Below are 18,873 nucleotides of genomic sequence, written 5' to 3'. Positions count from 1 at the left end.
CCCCCCCCAGCCACTAAAGGAGAAGCTGGTGAGAAAGATTTGCAACAGAGACTGCAAAGAGGCTTTTTGTGCTCCACTGAAATCTATTACAGATTTAACAATAACACTTGAGAACAAATTCTCAAAAAAATGAGCTTGGGAAACCTTCTGGATCTCACCTCCCCATGACGATGAAACATACACAGAGGCACACCCACACAAGCGTTTAAAATACACACACATATACAGACAACGACCACATTGAAAAACAGCACAGGAAGGGGAGGGTGTACAAAAGGTCAGATCTCAAGGAATGCGACGCTGATGGCCCGGCTGCTTCTATTTATGTCAGACTTGGCCAATCAGACGACTACTTGGTGAACAGCCAACTTACTGAAACTGGATACTGAAAGTGGCAGCAGATGAGGGTGGTGGAATACAGGAGAGAAGAGGTGTTTTGTGTGTATGTTTGTGTGTAAGTAATGGGGAATACTAACAAAGGCTGCGGGTGTTACCCAATGAGGTTCTGCATGCTGAATGTGTCCAAATCAATGTGATTATCCCTCAGCTTTTACTAATTAGAGTCATTAATACACAGTACAAGCGGGAAACAGCACAAGCTTTCTCTCCCTGTCTCCTTCAGTCATTCTAGCTTCTTTCAGGAAAGGCTTTGAGGGAACAGAGGCATTTGGAAAAGGTCCGTTGCTGGCTGTACTTCAGTCAAGATTCTCATCTGCACATAATTCACTTTCAAAGGGCAGAGGGGGCGGCAAAGAGAATCCTTAATTGTGCTGGCATCATGTACAACATAGACAAATGTTTATCCCTCAGCCTTCTAATGAGAAACCAATAACGGATACAAAAAGTACTCTGCTTTATCTCCCCCCTCCTTCTTACCCCACCCCAAATACACAGATACACATGCACATGACAATGAAAAACAGGCTTTTTGGAGAGCATCACCTCAGTTCATCAATAGCCCTTATGTTCAGAGTCATGCAATACTCCACTCAGGCTCTGATGCAGCAATAAATCTGTTTTTACAGAATGTAACATTGCCTATATTTGCCCATTAGGCCGATCCTGTGGTACTGTAAGAGCAGATTGTAATAGTCAAGCTTCTAACAGGCTTTTAAACTGCACCACACAGAGACGGCATGCGCAGCCCAACTACGCAAAACTGAATCAGTATTCAAAAGGCAAGGAGTTCAGTGGGTCAACATTTTAGGAACTGAATGTACAGTATTATCATCATGGATATTCAACCAAACATACGGTTTCAAACTTTACAAACAAACACTTGGATACTGAAAACATGATCTTAATTTGCTGGGAAAAGGAAGTTAGCATGTTTTATATCCAGTCAAGTACATAATAGGGTAACGGCTAAATAATTTCATCAACATGCAAGTACATGTAATGCTCTTGTGACTTTTTAGCATCCTCGTACAAAATGGATGGCAAGTTACAGGGCAAAAAATGAACAACAACAAACAAACATACAACCACAAGAGGCTATCTTCTCATCTCATCTATCTCCCACAATTCAGTGCGGTGGGCTACTGTGGCAGAGTGCCAGTCAGGCCGATGAATCGCGGCACAGCCTTATCTCCCAGCAGTGGAGGAGGAAACAGAGGTCCTTTAAAGGGCTGAGGTCATTTCCTTTGCCTCTGGGCTCTGGCAGGAAAAATAAAATGTCTCTATTCGCTCGGCCCTGCTTTATTTCAAAGGCCGCCACTGCCTCTTAACAGGCCCTTGTGGGCAAAGATGGCAAATGAGTGGTTTTGGGTTTTCACAATCTATTCCTTTTCTCTCTCCCTCTGCCATCCTCAATCCCCCAGTCTGTCAGTGATGCAAACCCCAAATCTCAGCTATATTTCTACGATAAATGTGAAAGCACAAAGACACATATATAGATAGAGTATGAGAGAAAAATAAAAACACAGACAAAGAGGGTAGGAGAAGCAGGGTGAGAGTGTAGAGGAGCATGAGAGCAAGAGAGAGAGATGAAGAGCATGAATGCCTCCTCTTACCCACGGTGCTTGACAGCCCTAAAGCCCTTTCACAACTTCCTGTTCCATTTCTCTCTGAACTACACTACATCCAAAGCATGTGTGTTTATGTGTGTATTGATTGGCATGCACAGCATATATGCATCTGTGGTATACTCCTGCAAACGCAGTAATGTGTGTTTGTGCCTGGAAGCCTGTGCATGTGTGTCATAGAGTAAAGGTAGGGAGAAAGAGACTGAGTCAGGCCCAGGAAGAGAGAGAGGCTCACTGAAGGGCCTGCGTGGTGTGGTGGTGGAGGAGAGCAGCCAGAACAGGCAGGCTGGCACACATGCTGTGATGTTAGGAAGAGGATTGATAGATCTGTTGCATGGCCACTGCTGCTGCAAGAGCCTAGAACACCTCAGGCAGATGGATGTGGGGTGAGTGCGCAGGTACGATTAGTCTTTGTGTGTGCGAGTGCTGCCCTTTGTGTTTGAATGTGTGGGAGAGATGTACTACATGGTTTTAGTGTGCAGTTTTTGTGTACTTCAAACAGGCGCTTACAGCACTAGAGCATATACTGAGTCTGTATACTGAGGGCAAACGAATAGACAGATGTACTGTATGATATAGGGGAAACTCTGCGTGTGCATGTTTGTGTGTAGGCGCCATACCTGTATTGCTTTATGTCTGTACTGCAAGCACACTAAAATAAGTATTTCTATGACGCCTGTAAATATAGAAAGCATCATTCATCAGCATTTAACATTTATGTATTAAAATATTATAAACACTATAGGTACATTGTGTAGATGTATTCAAAGGTACATGAGTGTACACATACTGTATGTACTCCTACAGTAGCTGTGTACTAATCCAGGTTGCAGGTGCAAGTAAACAAGATGTGGTGGAAAGTCTTGTGCAATATCACTGTAATTTACACTACAAGTTAAAGGTTTGGACACCCCTTACCATTTAATTCAACTAGAATAGAAAGTTACTGGTGGTCTCCTGGCTTTCCACTGGCTGATTGCAGATCTTTCTCTTTCAGTATATCTCTCTCACAAAGGTGACCGGTTCTGACCGTATTTTTTCTCACGCTGTTTTGGCGGTGCGCTCACTGAGCTGAACTAAACACAAATAACACAAGGGGGAGGAGAGGAGGTGGAGAAGGAGAAGAGACGGAGAGGGAAGAGGGACGAGGGAAGCTTGCTGTGTGATGGCGGCACAGTGGTGATAAGCCGCCGCTCTGACATTTAAACAAGTGTCAGGGTCAGGGGGTCAGATGACTGGAAACAAAGCATGACTAGATCAGGGCGATGTGCTGATTTCGCTTTGTTACCAGAAGTGTGGAGGCATGCCAGCCCATCAGGCCTCAGTACACCTGTGTGGCTCACTTATGCTGTGATACCTGCTCAGCTTTCAGGAGATAGTGAGATACATATGAGAGGGATGTGATTGTGTAGCAACAGAAATGATAATTTTGTGTAGTTTCTGTTCTGCTCAACTTGTCTTTCAAACACTGAAGGTCTGTAATTTTCTCCTCAAGGTTACTCAGCCCTTATTTCACACTATTTCTTCCTCTACATACAGATCTCCGCTGTCCACCTCCCTCTCTCTCACAGGAGCAGGACCATCCTTTCCACTCATAAATATGCCTTATGTTTGCTGTATATTTGCTTCCTGGCAACAGCAGTGCTGCATTCCAGGGCAATGCTGCATTTTAGGAGGATGACTTATGGGAAGGGCAACATGGTGGTGCCTGTGGTAAATGGTCTTATACTTGTATAGCGCTTTTCTATGCTTTACAACACACTCAAAGTGCTTTTACACTACTTGGCCATTCACCCATTTGCACTCCCAAACACTCACACACCGGTGTTATCACCAGGAGCATCTGGGGGGTTAAGTGTCTTGCTCAAGGACACTTTGACATGCTGACTGGACAAGCTGGGAATCGAACCGCTAATCCTCCAGTTAGGAAACAACCCGCTCTACCTCCTGAGCCACAGGCCCCCTGGGTGCTCCAGCTTCCTCCCACAGTCCAAAGACATGCGGCTTATGTTGACTGGCGACTCTAAATTGCCCATAGGAGTGAGTATAGTTGTTTGTCTCTATGTGTCAGCCCAGTACCTGTCCAGGGTGGACCCCACCTCTCGCCCAATGTCAGCTGAGATTGGCTCCAGCCCCCCACTACCCTCCTCAGGATAAGCGGTATACATAGATAATGGATGGACTTATGGGAAGCCTTGTCACACAACACAGTGCTAAGCTGATCAGATTTTTATTTTTTTTTTTGTGCTGTGCATAACTCAGATCAGCTGGACACAGAAAGCCATAACCTGTGATCAAAACACAGAAGTCTGCCTCGCCTCTTTTCTGGTCTCATTTTGCCCAACCTTCCTTGACTCTGTCTTTCTCCTCCTGTTCATCCTGTGACCTGTAGATACATCCCCTCACACCAATATGCATCCAGTGATGTCTTTAACAGCCAGCAGGACTCACAAGAAAAGACCTGTCAAGATAATCCACCCTTTTTTTCTAACCCCTAAAAGGCAGAGAATCTTTTCCTCAACATTTTGCCCCAGAGAATGCCTGGCAGGATAAACTCAGCTGTGGGGCAGGGTTAAGAAGGCAGCTTCACCTTGAAAGGCCACACTTCAGAGGCCGAGAAACCACAAAAAAGCAATTAAAAGTATTGATGGAACTTCAATAGCTCTTAAACAGTGCTGCCACACACCTTCGCAAAAATAGCACACTATTCTTTTTCCCCTGATCCCTCTATTGCTCCATTCTCTCTCTTTCACTCTTACTTTACTGAAGACTGGTCTTGATCATTATGAACTGAATAAACAAAAACAGATACGCTTGTTAAATGTATTTATAGACATGTGACACAGGTGGCTGAAAAGAAAACAGAGCAAAGACCCCAGGAAGGTGAGTGTGACAATGCTAGTAATTAAAGTTCATCTAATCCCAACAAGCTTGTTAGCCCTCTAATTGGCCTAGTGCGTGTGAATGTTCAAGCATGTAAATGTGTGTATTGTGTGTGCTGTAGAAACTATTTCAAAGGAGCCAGTAGTATCATTGCAGTATGTGTGCACTATTTTCTCTGCAGACACTAATAGACCCTTTACAGAAAGACATTTTTAAAAAGATTGTCTTCCATATGACAAAACAGGAAATCGAAAAGGAGATAAGGAGTAGCTGAGACAACAGCTGTTTGCCTGCTTATCCTCTGAAACAGGGCAGTGGCATTGAAGCCTTCCTGCTGTGTTCAGCCAGCTACTCACTAAGTCACTGATTTACAGCTTCCTACGGCTTCCTCTGCTTGGAGGGCTTTGAATTGCTGTTGCTGTGGCAAGACAGTATACGAGCGATAGCTGGTGCACTAAAACAAGGTGGATTTACAAGACTGACATTCTAATGACTTACCTTTGCATTGGTTGGTGTTCTTATCCAGAATGGCCTTGGTTGACACTATTTTGCCATACCTGTGAAAAAACAAAAAGGGAAAAAAAAGTTTTTGATTCAGAATGACCTATAGCACAGTACAGTCCACGACCTCTGACCGGTGGGGCAGTTCACTAAGACTGCCACTCCGCGGCTAAAGTATTTAACATACTCTGCCATTTACAAGCATTCTGAAAAGTAGCACAAATGTCAAAAGCCATTGGGGAGAGAAATGACTTGAGGTTAATAACATTATGTGTATGGCTGACTTCCAGTGAATGTGCAGCCCTCTGACTTTTGAATCACTGAACATTTTCAAAAGGTCTAAAACCATATATGCACAGTGGACAGTCTTAAATGTTAAGCTGTGATATTAGTACACGGTACAACATATTAAATTCTGATTTTACATCTAACAAAAGCAATGAACATATTGCAAAGGGAGTAAAACCGAATAAAAGTCCAGCGCACTGATCAGTTAACAAGCTGTCGATGCTCCCTACAAAAACTGGGAGTTATCACATTTCTTTCCTCCACAGTTCCGTACGCACTGTGGGTTCCCATGAATTCTTTGGAACTGAAAGACTGGCCTTAGTGACTGACAGCGAGTTACTCTATTTGCTTGTCTCAGCTCAAGTTGCAACGTGCTGCACTGTGTGTAGGGCGAGAAGCACTATAGCAGTGTACTGTAAATACAGTTTGAGTGTGTGTGCCAATCTGCATGTGTGGATACCTCATATATTTGTATCCAGTATGTGTGAGTATATGCACAGATGTGCTTTTGCTTGTACAGTTAAACTTGTGTATGTTATATATACAAGTCTGTGTATAAATCCATAAGTGAGAGCAATTCCCTGTGTGTTGAATGAACATTACAATGAATGAGCAGAGGAACGACAGCTACATCTGACACGCACACGCACATAAACACACACATTATGTAGGGAAGAAGCAGTGATGCATCCCGGCCCATATTTCACCAGCAGGAGATAATTGTGCCATTTCTCAACGAGTGGCGGAGACTCTATTTACTGCATGCTGCGGTGGGGTGGGTGGGTGGATATGAACTGATGAGCTCCGAGACGAAAACTACCACCTCACACACACAAGTACAGATACCGCACGAGTACACATGCACGCACACTCATACAAATATGAACACACAGAGACAGCACTCACCAATCAGTGGATTGTGTCTCTTCAGCAGATAAATAGGCCATTTTAGCTACAGGGATCCATAATCCACTGCAACAGAACAGGACTAATGTGCATTGTTTGATCACACTGAGACACTCTCAAGCATAAGTACACAAGATGAACATGGAACAGTGAGCATTCATTTGATTAGAGTAGGGTTAGCAACTGCAGTCTTTCACTGTTTGTTGGGACACAAAGGGTGGAGAAACTAAGTAAGAATATGTGATATGGACAAAATCTTCTCTCTTGGTACATGTAATTTTACAACATGATAAAGATAGATAGAGATGTTATATTACTTTATTTCAACTGCGAAACCATATATTGGTAACGTAACCAAATGGGATGCCAATGATAAATCAATAACTCAGCCAACTAGTGTATTTGCTCCTGTATCAGTTTATTTACACACACACACACACACACACACACAGACACCTCTGCTCTGCTTCAGTACTTAAGTGAAAATATTTTGCATGCTTTCAGTCTGAGAAGCAGTTAAAAAGCTTAGTGCTTTTGGCACATATTGGGGGAAAGTTCTCATTAAAACTTTGTTTGGATGCTGGAGAAGCAAGAGACAGTAGCTTTCCAATGCCAACTCATCGCTGTTGGCCTCATTAAATGTTAAAGATGGCTCATCAACGCATCCTATCCGTGGTCCAAATACACCACAAAGGCACTGCAGCGAGATAAAAAAGGTATGGTGGAAGGAGCCGGCTCAGCGCCCGTAACGGAGACATGCTAGAGATGGATGGTGAATGTGATCAGCATGTCTGTGTATATGGCATGCGTCTGTGTGGCTATGGACGAACCTGCTGGCGGCCTCTTTGCCTCACTGCCAGGCAGGCCTGGTGAAGCTTTGATGTGACAGAGACAAGCCCCTGTGAAGCGCAGGTTTAACGCTGTGATGCTGTGGCTGGGATGCAGAGCCTGTCTCCACTAATCCTATTTCAATCACTCTCGTAGCCTCTTATCTCTGACTCTGCTGGCCCTTGGTCCACCCCCCTCCTCACAAATCTTCTCCTCTCTCCAGCTCTTTCTCACTCCCTCTTTCTCTCTTAATGTCCCTCTACTGTCCTAACAATTTCTATCTTACATTTCTCACATTTTGTCTCTCGCTTCCTCTTTGAATCTAATGGGAATCCCATGGCAATCATACTCATGCAATATCAGATCAACCCTATGAAAAGAAGATGCCAGAAATCTTCATGAACTATGTTAGGGTTATGTAAATGAACAAATTGTGGTAGATATAAAACACATCATTCCTTTGACAGCTGTCTGGGCGCTGACATGATAAAATAGATGCTGAGCCAAAAGCTCAGCTGCATTTTTAAAAGGGCAGCTAAATTCGAACAAGTTACATCCCAGCAAAGCATTTCTTCCTTTCCTCACTCTCTTGTTGGATGACACGATCCAGATGTATTCCATTTCCATCATCAGAGCTGGGAAAGTGAAGTGACTCTTTGCTGTATGCAGGAAGTAAATGCTGGCCAGAACCACATCACGTCACGGTGGTGCTGCCATTACACTGGAAAGGATGGACGGACCACCCAAGGACTGTACCAAAGACCTTGTGCTCAGCCTCTTGAGACATTCTTCAAGGGTGTGTGTGTGTGTGTGTGTGTGTGTGTGTGAGCGTGTGTCATTACACAGCGGAGCAGTGCTTCGAACAGCAGGTAGATGAAACCTGAAGTAGTATCTACTGCATATTCTCCAAAGGCCCCTGCATATATGGTATGCTTGGTGAGGTGTGTCTGCAGAGGAAGACTTGAGTATATTACATTTACCAATTGAGTAACCATTTGGTTTCCACTTGATGAATTGAAAAGAAGAATGGAGAAAAAAGCGCACAAAATAAACCCATGCAGAAGTTAGGCCTAACTGTGTTCAGCTTTGAGACTGAATTGTATAAAAGCAGAAAACTCTGCTTCAGGCCTGTTCAGGGAGACAGGGGCAGGTGCACAAGGACACTATACTGAACAATGACTTCAATCTATCACCTCCTGTGGGACTTTACATAAAATAATAAGCAGAACGATGATACTGAGGCTGACAAAAAGGTGCCACACTAAGAGTCCTACTCATCCAGATTTACTATTTGACCTGTGTGGTAACTATTACCCAAAGATGTTTCCTAACTTTATGAAGTACGGTGCTTTATTAAAAATGTGTAGTGGTTGTATTGGTGCTCTTATAAGCAGCACAGAGGAACATTTAAATATATTATTTCAATCTGTTAGTTATAGTGACAATCTTGACACCAATTTCCTACCAACAAACAAGTGTAACAGGCCAAGACTGTAATAAGTTTATAAATCTGAAGGATGAGACAATCTCCAGTAAAGTCTTGTTGATTAAAACATCAGTTGTCTGTCAACCAGTTTTCAAGATAACCTACAATTTAAAATGATGTGCTTAATTTAGTTAAGCTGCTGAGGCTTATGCAAGAGATACAGCATCGTAGGTGTCACTGAAGCAGCAAGGACATTAAAAAAGGTCAGAAAAGAAATGATCACAAAGGAGAAACAGGATATAAGAAAGAGCCAAATATAAAGAGGATGAAAGGATGATCTCAGACAAACAGCAAACACTCAAACATTCACACAATGTGCATGTGTGTAGGTAATGTAGGTAATATACAAATACAGTATAATTTATAGGCAAGGATGTGCATCCACATCTTGTCACTGAGAATCAGTACGAATCATTTTGCAGTATAAAAGCAGTGTGTGGCAGCTGCGCCTGCATGTCGTCCCCTGTCTTATCCTGTAGCAGCTAGCATGTCCCACAGGGAACACATCTCCCTCACTCAGACCGAGGTCAGGTGTCCTGAACACTAGGCAGCTTTTTTGGATTGAAATATTCCTTTATAAAATGTTGCTGCTGAGGCTGTTGCTACGTGACTACTGAAAATCTGTTTAGATGTAGCTCATCTTAAGATTCAGATATATCTATATGCATCTTTTTTGCAGTGTGAATGCTAAAGTCACAGTGAAATGACAGCGGTGCCAGAGACGCACAACAACAAATGTGGTGTGAGATTTTCCAATCTCCAACTAAAATTTCTTGAACAGTTTATTTACTATCAACTCAAAATTTTAAATCTCAGGCTGAGGTGTTTTTGTGGCTTAAGCTACAGTATGTACTGTAACCTAAGGTAGTACTAGCATGATACTCCAAATGCTTTGGGTAACTGTAATAAAACCAAGTCTTTTGTAATACTGTAGGTCTCCAGCCAAATTATGCACAGTTTTTACAGTAAAAATTTGGAAACTTGGAAGAGAAACTCCTGGAGCAAAGATCATTCTGACAGAAGTAAGTGGAGAAAGAAGAGGAGCAGCTGCAGAGACAGTAGCACAGGAAAGATTCCATAAAGGGGACACATTTTTAGGCAGGTAAAATAAGGAGAATGTTGGTGGCTAAAATAAGAAAACCTCTGAAAATAAATGATGTACAGAAAAACAAATAAGAAACAGAGAAAGACATAGGAGAAAATGACAGGGACAGAAAAAATGAATAGAGACGAGAAAAAAAACAGAAGAGGACAAAACTGTCCTGACGGACACCTGGCGGGGACCAGAGCAGCTGTTCTGTCCACCACAGAGTTGATATCAATGACTTCTTCTCATGACCTCTGAGCCTCTGAGCTGACAGTTTGGTGGTAATGGCCTTTATCTATATCCCAGCATGGAACTGCATGGAGACTATGACACTGTTTTAGCAAAGTGAATCCAAAGTCAACTTTCAGGTTTCTCCTTTTTAGTCTTAAACACAAAACTTTGTTTGTTGGACCACAGCTATCTGTTGCCTGGCTTGGTTCAAGTTACTCTGCTTTATGTGCTTATTTAATCACTTATTTTTTTTTTTTTTTTACAATAAAGATGTCTTAAAATATATTACAGCTACATGATAACCTTCAAACTACAACAAACTGAATAATTCCTTTTTTTTGGCTTTAGCATCTTTTTCTTAGCAAATTTCATCATGATATTTGGATGTTTGGATGTTTTCTTGGCACATCTGTGGTAAACTGGCAAATATTTACTCTTAAATCTTTAATAGTGTCTCTAAATGTGGGAAACGTCTTGGAACCAGCCATACTCTAAGTTTATACTTTTTTCGTTTTACTTAAATGTCACATTCTTGGGGCAAAAACACACTGGTATCAGTGCAGCCTTCAAGAACTGTTTCATGTGTGTTTTGGCATCGTTTGTCTTTTGTCTTTAATTTTGAATACTTATCACACACTTGCTTTACGGTTTCTGTTGCTTTCTGTGTCCTTTTTTTTATTTTTCTTTCTTTTTACTGCTTCCCCCAAGTAAAAACAAAACTTCCACTTTCTATCTTTAGGCTTACATTTCTATGTAAAGTTACTTTTGCATCAAATACCAGGTATGTTAAATGTGTTAAATTGATTCTATTTATCTTGAAATGTATAATATTTTGAGTTTTGTATTGATTTTAATAATGGATAATGGGCAATTGATTATTCATGACAAAGTTACACAGCAAGACATACGCTAACTGGAGCACATTCAGTGGAAAACAAATGGACCAGATTTAACAAATCCAGTCTCATCCAAAGTGACAGACTAAACTGGGCGAACAACTTCCCTGATGGAGGCTCTATGGCTATCTGAATTTTAAAACTTTCTTTTATTGAAAATCCCATAATGCAAGGATGAATTGTTTTAAACTCTCCAACAATGAATTCTGAACACATGCTAAAACTTTTAAATCACCTTCTTTTCCATTATAAATTGCCTGACTGGAGCCCAGTAGCCGTATTACTGCTCCCAGCTATAATCTATTCCTATTATGTAGGGAGCTGGGAAAGTTTGAATGGTTCTTATCAACTTGTCATCCAATTCACACTTGCCAGGTAAAAAGAATTTTAATGAAAAGAAATCACCTCAGTTGGTGCAGAAAAATTAATATCAGAATAGCTGATGACAGTTAATGATCTGTGCGACCATGGCTAAATTCAACAAACTGGTGCGATCACAGCCTGGCCGAGGTGCTGCAGTCACTCAGTTCTGTAGGAAATGAACGGACTTCAAGCTGCATCTTTATTGTGTTGATTTTGTCTGCCAGATCACAATATGATGCTTAAATGTTTCCCAAAATCTAAAGTATGATGGTACTGTGTCATGAAGAACATAAGGTCTGTGCCCTGTTTGCTTGGCCCTGTCAACCATTTAAGCAGCAGACCGAGGGTGTATTTGCTACAGCCAGAGAGAGTTGAGAGTATAAAAGGGTTAGAAGGTACAGCAGGTGCAACAAAGATGTTCACTACAGGGACATGATGCCCAGTTTCAAACTGAGCCTGGAAAGGTGAATGACTGGTAAAGTGTGAGTGTTAACCAAGAGTGTGCATCGAAGAAAGTCACGAGTGACAGCAAGTGACAGTGGGAAGCACTAGCGTGTTCTGAGTGTAGCTAGTTACAATCTCTGTCTTTCTCACACACACATACTGGTCTTCTTCAGAACCAGCCTAGCAGAATAGACCCCGTTTGTTTGGAAGTGTCCAACCTGTCAAACCCACATGCCATGCACTGCTGTCTGACACGCACAAATGAACACATCTCATCTGTGCTGGGGCTGCCTCGGCTTTCCAGATACCGCTTCAAATGAAAGGGTAAATCAGTGGAGGAAGATGGAGAGAGCAGAGATGAAAGGAAGAAGAGAAGGATAGATAGTTAAAGCCAAAGAGTCCAGAAATCCAGATGAGAATGTTACAAGACTGGTTGCTGGAGGCAAACTGAGGTGAGTACCCAGTAGACCTGACTGTTTTTAAATTATCTATTTTGTGTGAGTTTAAGCCCTAGTTTCATAATTAAAGTCTAATAAACTAAAATGCTATTCAAGGAAATCATTGTTGAAGTATTAAATGTTAGAGTTGGTTTCAGTGCAGGAGTGGAAGAGAAGCTCTTTCCAGCTTCTAAACAGGCAAGCTGTCTATGTGTCATGTATACAGGAATGGGAGAATAAATAATTTAAAAAAAATAGCCTAAGGCCAAATCAGCGCCTGTGCTCACCCTCACTATGAAATCAATGTTTATGAAGGAAAAGGGTGTTGTGTTTTAGTCAGCCTGGCCTGGACAACGAAATGACTATGTCGGTTCTGCTGGAGAAGCAAAGTGGAAAGACTAACATGATGAAGAGATGTGAGGAGGAAGATGGAGAGAAAAGAAGGAAAGTGCCAAGTTTTAGCAGTTAAGCACTAGTTTGATTCCCCTAAGTGACGCACAACCTGGAGTAGGAAAGAGTAGATGGGGTGTTTCTAAAAGACAAGTGGAGAGACATGCAGCACTAAGTGAAGGGCAAGAAAAGAAAAAGAGAAAAACAATAGTTGGCCGTGGTAACAACTGCTAACAATTTAGGAAACAGAGCTGCCTTTAAACCATTTTCACCGCTGACTAAACCTATGTTTTGTGCAAAATGTGAGGATTAGGAATTCAAAGAACAGATTAAGTATAGTTAGTTGAATTATACTGTAAATTTGGCAACACAAAATAATGACTTCATTTACAACTTCAAAGCTTTCAACCTCATATGTCACTGTTCAGTGATTTGCCAGACAAAAGCTAAACGAGTAAACATAGCAAGATGCATGCATAGATGCAGAGACATGGAAATTCTGTCTGCTTTTAGATTCACCTCTGTTTCACCTGGTGAGCAAGGACAGAAATTAAACCAGCGGAGGTCAAGATTTTCATGGGATGATAAGTTGCTTTTTTGAAAGGACCTGTACAGCAGTACATTTTTTGTATTGAATGGGACATTTTGAAGTTCAAAGGTATCCTTGTCAGAAACAATACAAAGTGATCCATTATCAGTACACTTTAATCACTGAGTATGATGAATATTAAATGTTTTTAATCTGGATTTTTTGTCACTGTTGTGATGTAAATTCTTATTATTCATTAGCTTACATACATACAGAAATCCCAAATATGCATCTGAGCTAAAATGGAAAGATAATATGTATCGATGTGGTGAGGGGTGATGGCAAATTTGCAATTTTGAGAGTGGACTGAAGCACCTTTACTTAAGCATCTTCTGTCCTCTGTCAGTTTTTGAAACAGAGCCATGGGACAGGCTGCTCCAACAGCTCAGCAGCTAATGTCAGCACTAGACCTTGGACAGTCATTAGGAATAATGTGGTGCTGCTGAGTGTCCATGCCTCTGCTCCACAAAAACAGGTGGTCCCAGGGTCACCCCTCACTTTTCTTTCCCTGCCCTCCTCTGCTTAACATACCTCACAGCTCTCTCTCTCCTCTCCTCTCCTTATTCAACTCCATCTTCACCATTCCCTCAGCACATACTGCAAAGGTTATTTGGACAATTGGTGGTGATTTGCTCTTAATTTGGCTCACTCTGTTCATTTGATCAGACCATGGTATGGACAGGAAAGCTGGTGCAAGTGAGGGCACAGCTGTGACTAGGCCATGACTGAAATTGGGAGAGTAGAACCAGAAGGGTGGGGCAAAGAACTAGAGGTTTAGAGATCTCTGTGGCCCTTAGCCTTCTTGGCAGTTTGAGTTATGGATTCAGTCTGCTGGCAGAAAAAATCTAAACTGTTTGTCCCTGTTATTGCAGGTGTGGGCCCTTGTAAAGAAGAAAAAAAAGAAATTCCTTTCAACCTTTCATCCAACAACCTGCTTCCATTCTCACTATGCTTCTTCTGGCTGGTGAATCTGGTTATAAAGTCTGTTTGCCCTAAAGTGTTCAGGGGTTGTGCTGGCTGGTTGAATGTTCTGGCTGCACTGGTCTTTGGGGTGGCTGGAGTTGGTGTTGGCCAAGTGCTTCAAATTGACTAGTTAGGCCAGGGAATTTTTCTCACAGTAACTGTTCTGTCCATCCCTTTGTCCTAGAAAAGTTAGAAAGCCTCTTGGTATCTCTGGGTGTTCAGCCAACAAATCCCGACTCCACTTCTTTGGTCGCCTCTCTATGCCCATATATCAGGCTGAGGGCTGTGGAGAACCAGCCAGCTGAATAAAAAGAGATTAAGCACCCACCCAAATGTATTTAATTACTCAATAAACTGATCTCAGCATGTAATCTCAACCACCGTGAGAACTTTGGTGTTCTTCATTGTTTAATTTAGCTTCTGCAGATGTCTGCCATCTAGCGAAGGTAAAGCTTTCTCAAACGATGAGTAGTCAATTTTGACTCCAAAATTCTTCCTTCTACATGCTTCAGTTTCTAAATCTAATGTGTTTGTTTTGGTAACACTAGCAATCTAGCATGTTGTGATTTTACCTTTGTGTTGAATGAATAAGATTTTAATTTGAAAGTTGCCTGAGCCTTGTGTAACTGTAGTGCTTTATGTCATTTAGCAGTAACCAGAATGTTCTACTAGGAAACATGACAAGATTGGATGGGCACAGACCAGTAAAGAGTGACATAGTGGCAGGAAAGAAATTAGAGATTACCTTTATAACTAGAGATCAAACTTCTGCATTTTAAGCAAGAACGGTGACCTTGGGACCTTGGGAGGTCTTGATGAGGATTACTGAAAGTATGGCCGGATACAACAGATTATTAGAGTTCACAAGGACAGTTACAACCAAGGCATTTATGTTTTTGGCATCTCTCAGGCAGTGTGCAACAGCCTCTAATCATCAGCTACAATATGGACTGTTGTCAAGAATGGAACAGTTTGGCAGTGGAATGCTTGCTTTTGAGATACTGGTGAACCAGGGGAGAAAGAACTGCAATTTAATGTGTATGACACAACAACCCCATACCCAAGAATCAGCTGTGACTCATCTCGTTGCTGACTCTCCTAAGGATCTGTGCAAGATTACATGCTCACACACTCATGCTAAAACACAGTAAGCGCAGACAGGCTTATGATATTGATGAGGAAACATTGCTGGTCCACTTAACGTGACTGGAACGCTCCTAGTGTTTTTTTATTTTCCTAAAAATACAGTGTCACAGTGAGTGAGGGTTAGCACTGAGTCTCCTTGGGAGAGCTGGTAGGCTGAAGGCCAGGAGAGAAGGCGCTGGATGCTGAAGCAGATTGAGTATCTGGGAAAAAACCTGAAGGGGGTACCCAGGGTTCTGCAGACTGCTGAAGAGTCACATGACCTTTTCTAGAATGCTGTCACCCACTTGCCACTGAAACACAGTCTGGCTAATTAAAGTTTCAGTGGCACTGGATTTTCACTGGCACAGCACACCTCAAGCAACCTTGGGGGTGTTAGGCAGGCGATACACACAATGTGAACAATAGGAGATAAAAGAAAAAAGACAGCAAGGAGATGTGGTAACAGCTGAAGAAAAGGACAGCCACTAGAAGACAGCATGGCAGATCCAAGCAATAACAGACAGTCAGTAGCTTTCCATAACACACAGGAAGAAAAGCTATATATTAGAATGCAAATCTACACTGACAAACATGCACACTCCCCGGGTATTTTACATAAGCCCCGATATGGCTTGCCCTTCCAAATAGTTGTGCTCAAAATATTCAAGATCATATGGAATTAGAAATGAAATTGAAACTGTCCAACTCTGTACAACTGGGTGAACACAGAAGCTAAGCGATAGATATGCAATGTCAAAATGCTGAGTGCTTTACCAAATCCTATCAAACCGCCTCTCAGGCTAATGGAATTTTGATGGGTCAGTATCAAGAATAAATCCATGACTTATGACATGGCCACCGGGAGCATTACCAAATATGCTGGACAGCATGTTCATGTCTCCAAAGGATCACTGAATAATTGGCCGCATCTGACCAGAACATTTCTGGAAATATGGCCAAGAAAAGGTTATGCAACCAGACAGACTTGCTCATGACCAGTATTTCACAATCTGCTGGCCTTGTCTCCATTAATGATCTTAACCCCCCCGCCATTTTAGAAGTGAAAAGGCTTAATGGAGCCGAACAAAGCTGCTTGTGTGTGAGAGAGAGAGAGAGACAGAGACACAGAGAAAAAGAAATCCCTTTTGACTGTGTGTTACAGCTTGATGAGGTCTTGGTCTGTGATTCCTGAGGGAGGCGGTCCAATCTAAGCTTTATTAGGCCTTATTGAGCAGTGTGCAAGCAGGTGTGCATGTGTGTTTTCTCTATCAAGAACATTTGGCAGAGCTTTATGACTATGTTTGTGTGTATCCTTAAAATACACTCAATTGGTAGCAATTTAATTTGGTGTACAAGGTTTTGTACATGGACCCTTTCCTTCCCTATGTGAGCTGAGCTTTTTAGTTGGATCAATTTGGCATGTAATTGCTTTATTATGCCATTTGTGTATTGTTAATTGCAAAAATATTGTGTGCACAAGTCAAGTTTGTCTCTGTATTACAAGTTAACTGAATTCCCTTGAATATTTAACAGTATTTTATTACAAATACACACTAGGGTTGGGCGATTAGGGCTAAAATCATAATGACAATTATTTTTGCTCAATATTGAGATCACAGTCGTTTAACATGATAACTCATTAAATTTGGACACATCATGCATTTCTGAAACTTTTTAAAAAATGTCTTAGTTCTGGACTTTTAAATATGATTCAACTGAAAACAAATATCTACCTAACTGTAACTGACAGTACAGAGGAAATTACTTAGTAGTATGTCTTTATTTTACAAAAAACAAACAAACAAAAGAAACAAAAAGGTTAACAATAGTGCCTGTCATAACCTCAAGAATCTGCTGGACTCACTGTGACACAACCACATCCATTTCTCTCCCACTTCTTTAACAGTAAGGCTACAGTCATCTTTCATTTTAGCTTGTTCATAACAATTAGCTATTAGCCTGCTACAATTAAACTGATGGTGGATGAGAGACTGCAAGCAAAGCTGAAATGATCACTTTAGTGCAAGTTTATGCTTGTTTAGCAGGTGTCTTGATATTTCTATTGACTTTTTACTTGCAGAGCTTTTATTGAAGGCACCGTAACAAGATTAGGTGCTGTCAACTCGGGCAATGTTTCACTTGACCCGATGCGAGCAAGCACTGTAGATCGCTGAAGGCGTGTGCTGGATTTATAGCGCAAGACAAAACGAGAGAATCACTGTGAAACGGAGTGATGCCCATAATAGTTATATCCACATTACTTTGTCTTCATAATCGTTCAAAATTGTAACTGAAATCAAAATTCAATTAATCTGCCAGCCATAAAAGACGCACAGATACATAAGGTCTCTTGAATACACAGTTGTATAATCTGTTCTTCCAAAACAAAAGAGGTAGAGTAGCTGGTTGGACTAGTTAAGCAAGAAACTGGTTACCCAGCTACAGACAGAGTAAAGGGGAGCCAGTTCTGGGCTGGCAAACTGACCACAGCTGGCAGCCAGGTGAACCATCTCAGATTGACATTTGACTTGGCTGTTAACTTCATGGTTCAATGCCCAGGAGCAAAAAGCTATTGTAAATATTTCACTGATTCCAAAAGCAAATTGGTTTTCCACTTTAAGCACAGCATCCTTTACACAAAATGTTTTGTTTCTAGTCTGTCAGCGGTTTATTCATCTAGTTACTGAAATATGATCTTGTCACAGAAATCTCCCCATTTGACTAATTATGGACTTCAGAACAAAAATATGAATGTATTCCCCCACATGAAATATCTTTATCACTTCATAGTGTTTATAAAAATGATTGTATTAACATGCCATATATGAAAAGATTAATGTAGAAACATCACATTTCCAAGTTAGATGAGTGTGGATAACATTTCTGTAGGTTATACTAACATTATGAGCAGGGAGATGGAGATAGAGTCCTGTATTCAAATGTTTGTATTAATCATATCTAGCAGTTGTGGAAATGCCTGCATAGGACTGTTCATCAATCATTATAGTCAATCTACTCCAATATCAGCTTTTTGCATGCATTTCGGTGTGTTGTACTGTGGACACACACAAGAAAGGTACCATTGATTATTATGCACTCACACACACAAATCTGGACAGTTTACTGAAAATGTTACTGAGAAGCAAGTACACCACATACTGCAAAATCCAATGTTTAAGAGCAGGCTTCCACCCTCTGTATTAAACGGTAACAGCTCCCAGTACTTACGGTTGGCAGAGTTTGATGAGGTCCTGGTCGGTGGTCCCAGGTGGCAGGCCTCGGATATACAGGTTGGTCTTACTCAGCTGCTCCGCCCCTCCCTGGCTGCAGCTGTTGGTGCTAGGGCTGGGAGGAGCCATGGGATGAGGGGGTGGAGCATAGGACTGCTGGGAAAAGAAGGGTAAAGAGAGGAATGATTTATTACAAACTAAA

General features: G+C 41.6%; 1 protein-coding gene across 10 annotated transcripts in view; it reads right to left on the bottom strand.

Annotated features, from left to right (window-relative positions):
- rbms3 (RNA binding motif, single stranded interacting protein) overlaps positions 1–18,873 on the bottom strand; it is a 252,071-nt gene that overhangs the window by 116,757 nt on the left and 116,441 nt on the right. For 8 of the 10 annotated variants that reach the window (XM_020597445.1, XM_020597442.1, XM_020597446.1 and 5 more), the window contains 2 exons: positions 18,670–18,827; positions 5,406–5,464 (listed from right to left, as the gene is read on the bottom strand). In XM_020597445.1, the coding sequence (XP_020453101.1) occupies positions 5,406–5,464; positions 18,670–18,827 (217 nt within the window). The remainder of the gene's footprint in view (positions 1–5,405; positions 5,465–18,669; positions 18,828–18,873) is intronic. The other 2 variants (XM_020597441.1, XM_020597451.1) reach the window with 1 other exon arrangement.

Source organism: Monopterus albus, unplaced genomic scaffold, assembly GCF_001952655.1.
Source record: "Monopterus albus unplaced genomic scaffold, M_albus_1.0 scaffold34.1, whole genome shotgun sequence".
NCBI classification, from domain to species: domain Eukaryota; kingdom Metazoa; phylum Chordata; class Actinopteri; order Synbranchiformes; family Synbranchidae; genus Monopterus; species Monopterus albus.
This window is presented reverse-complemented; position numbering and strand designations above follow the sequence as displayed.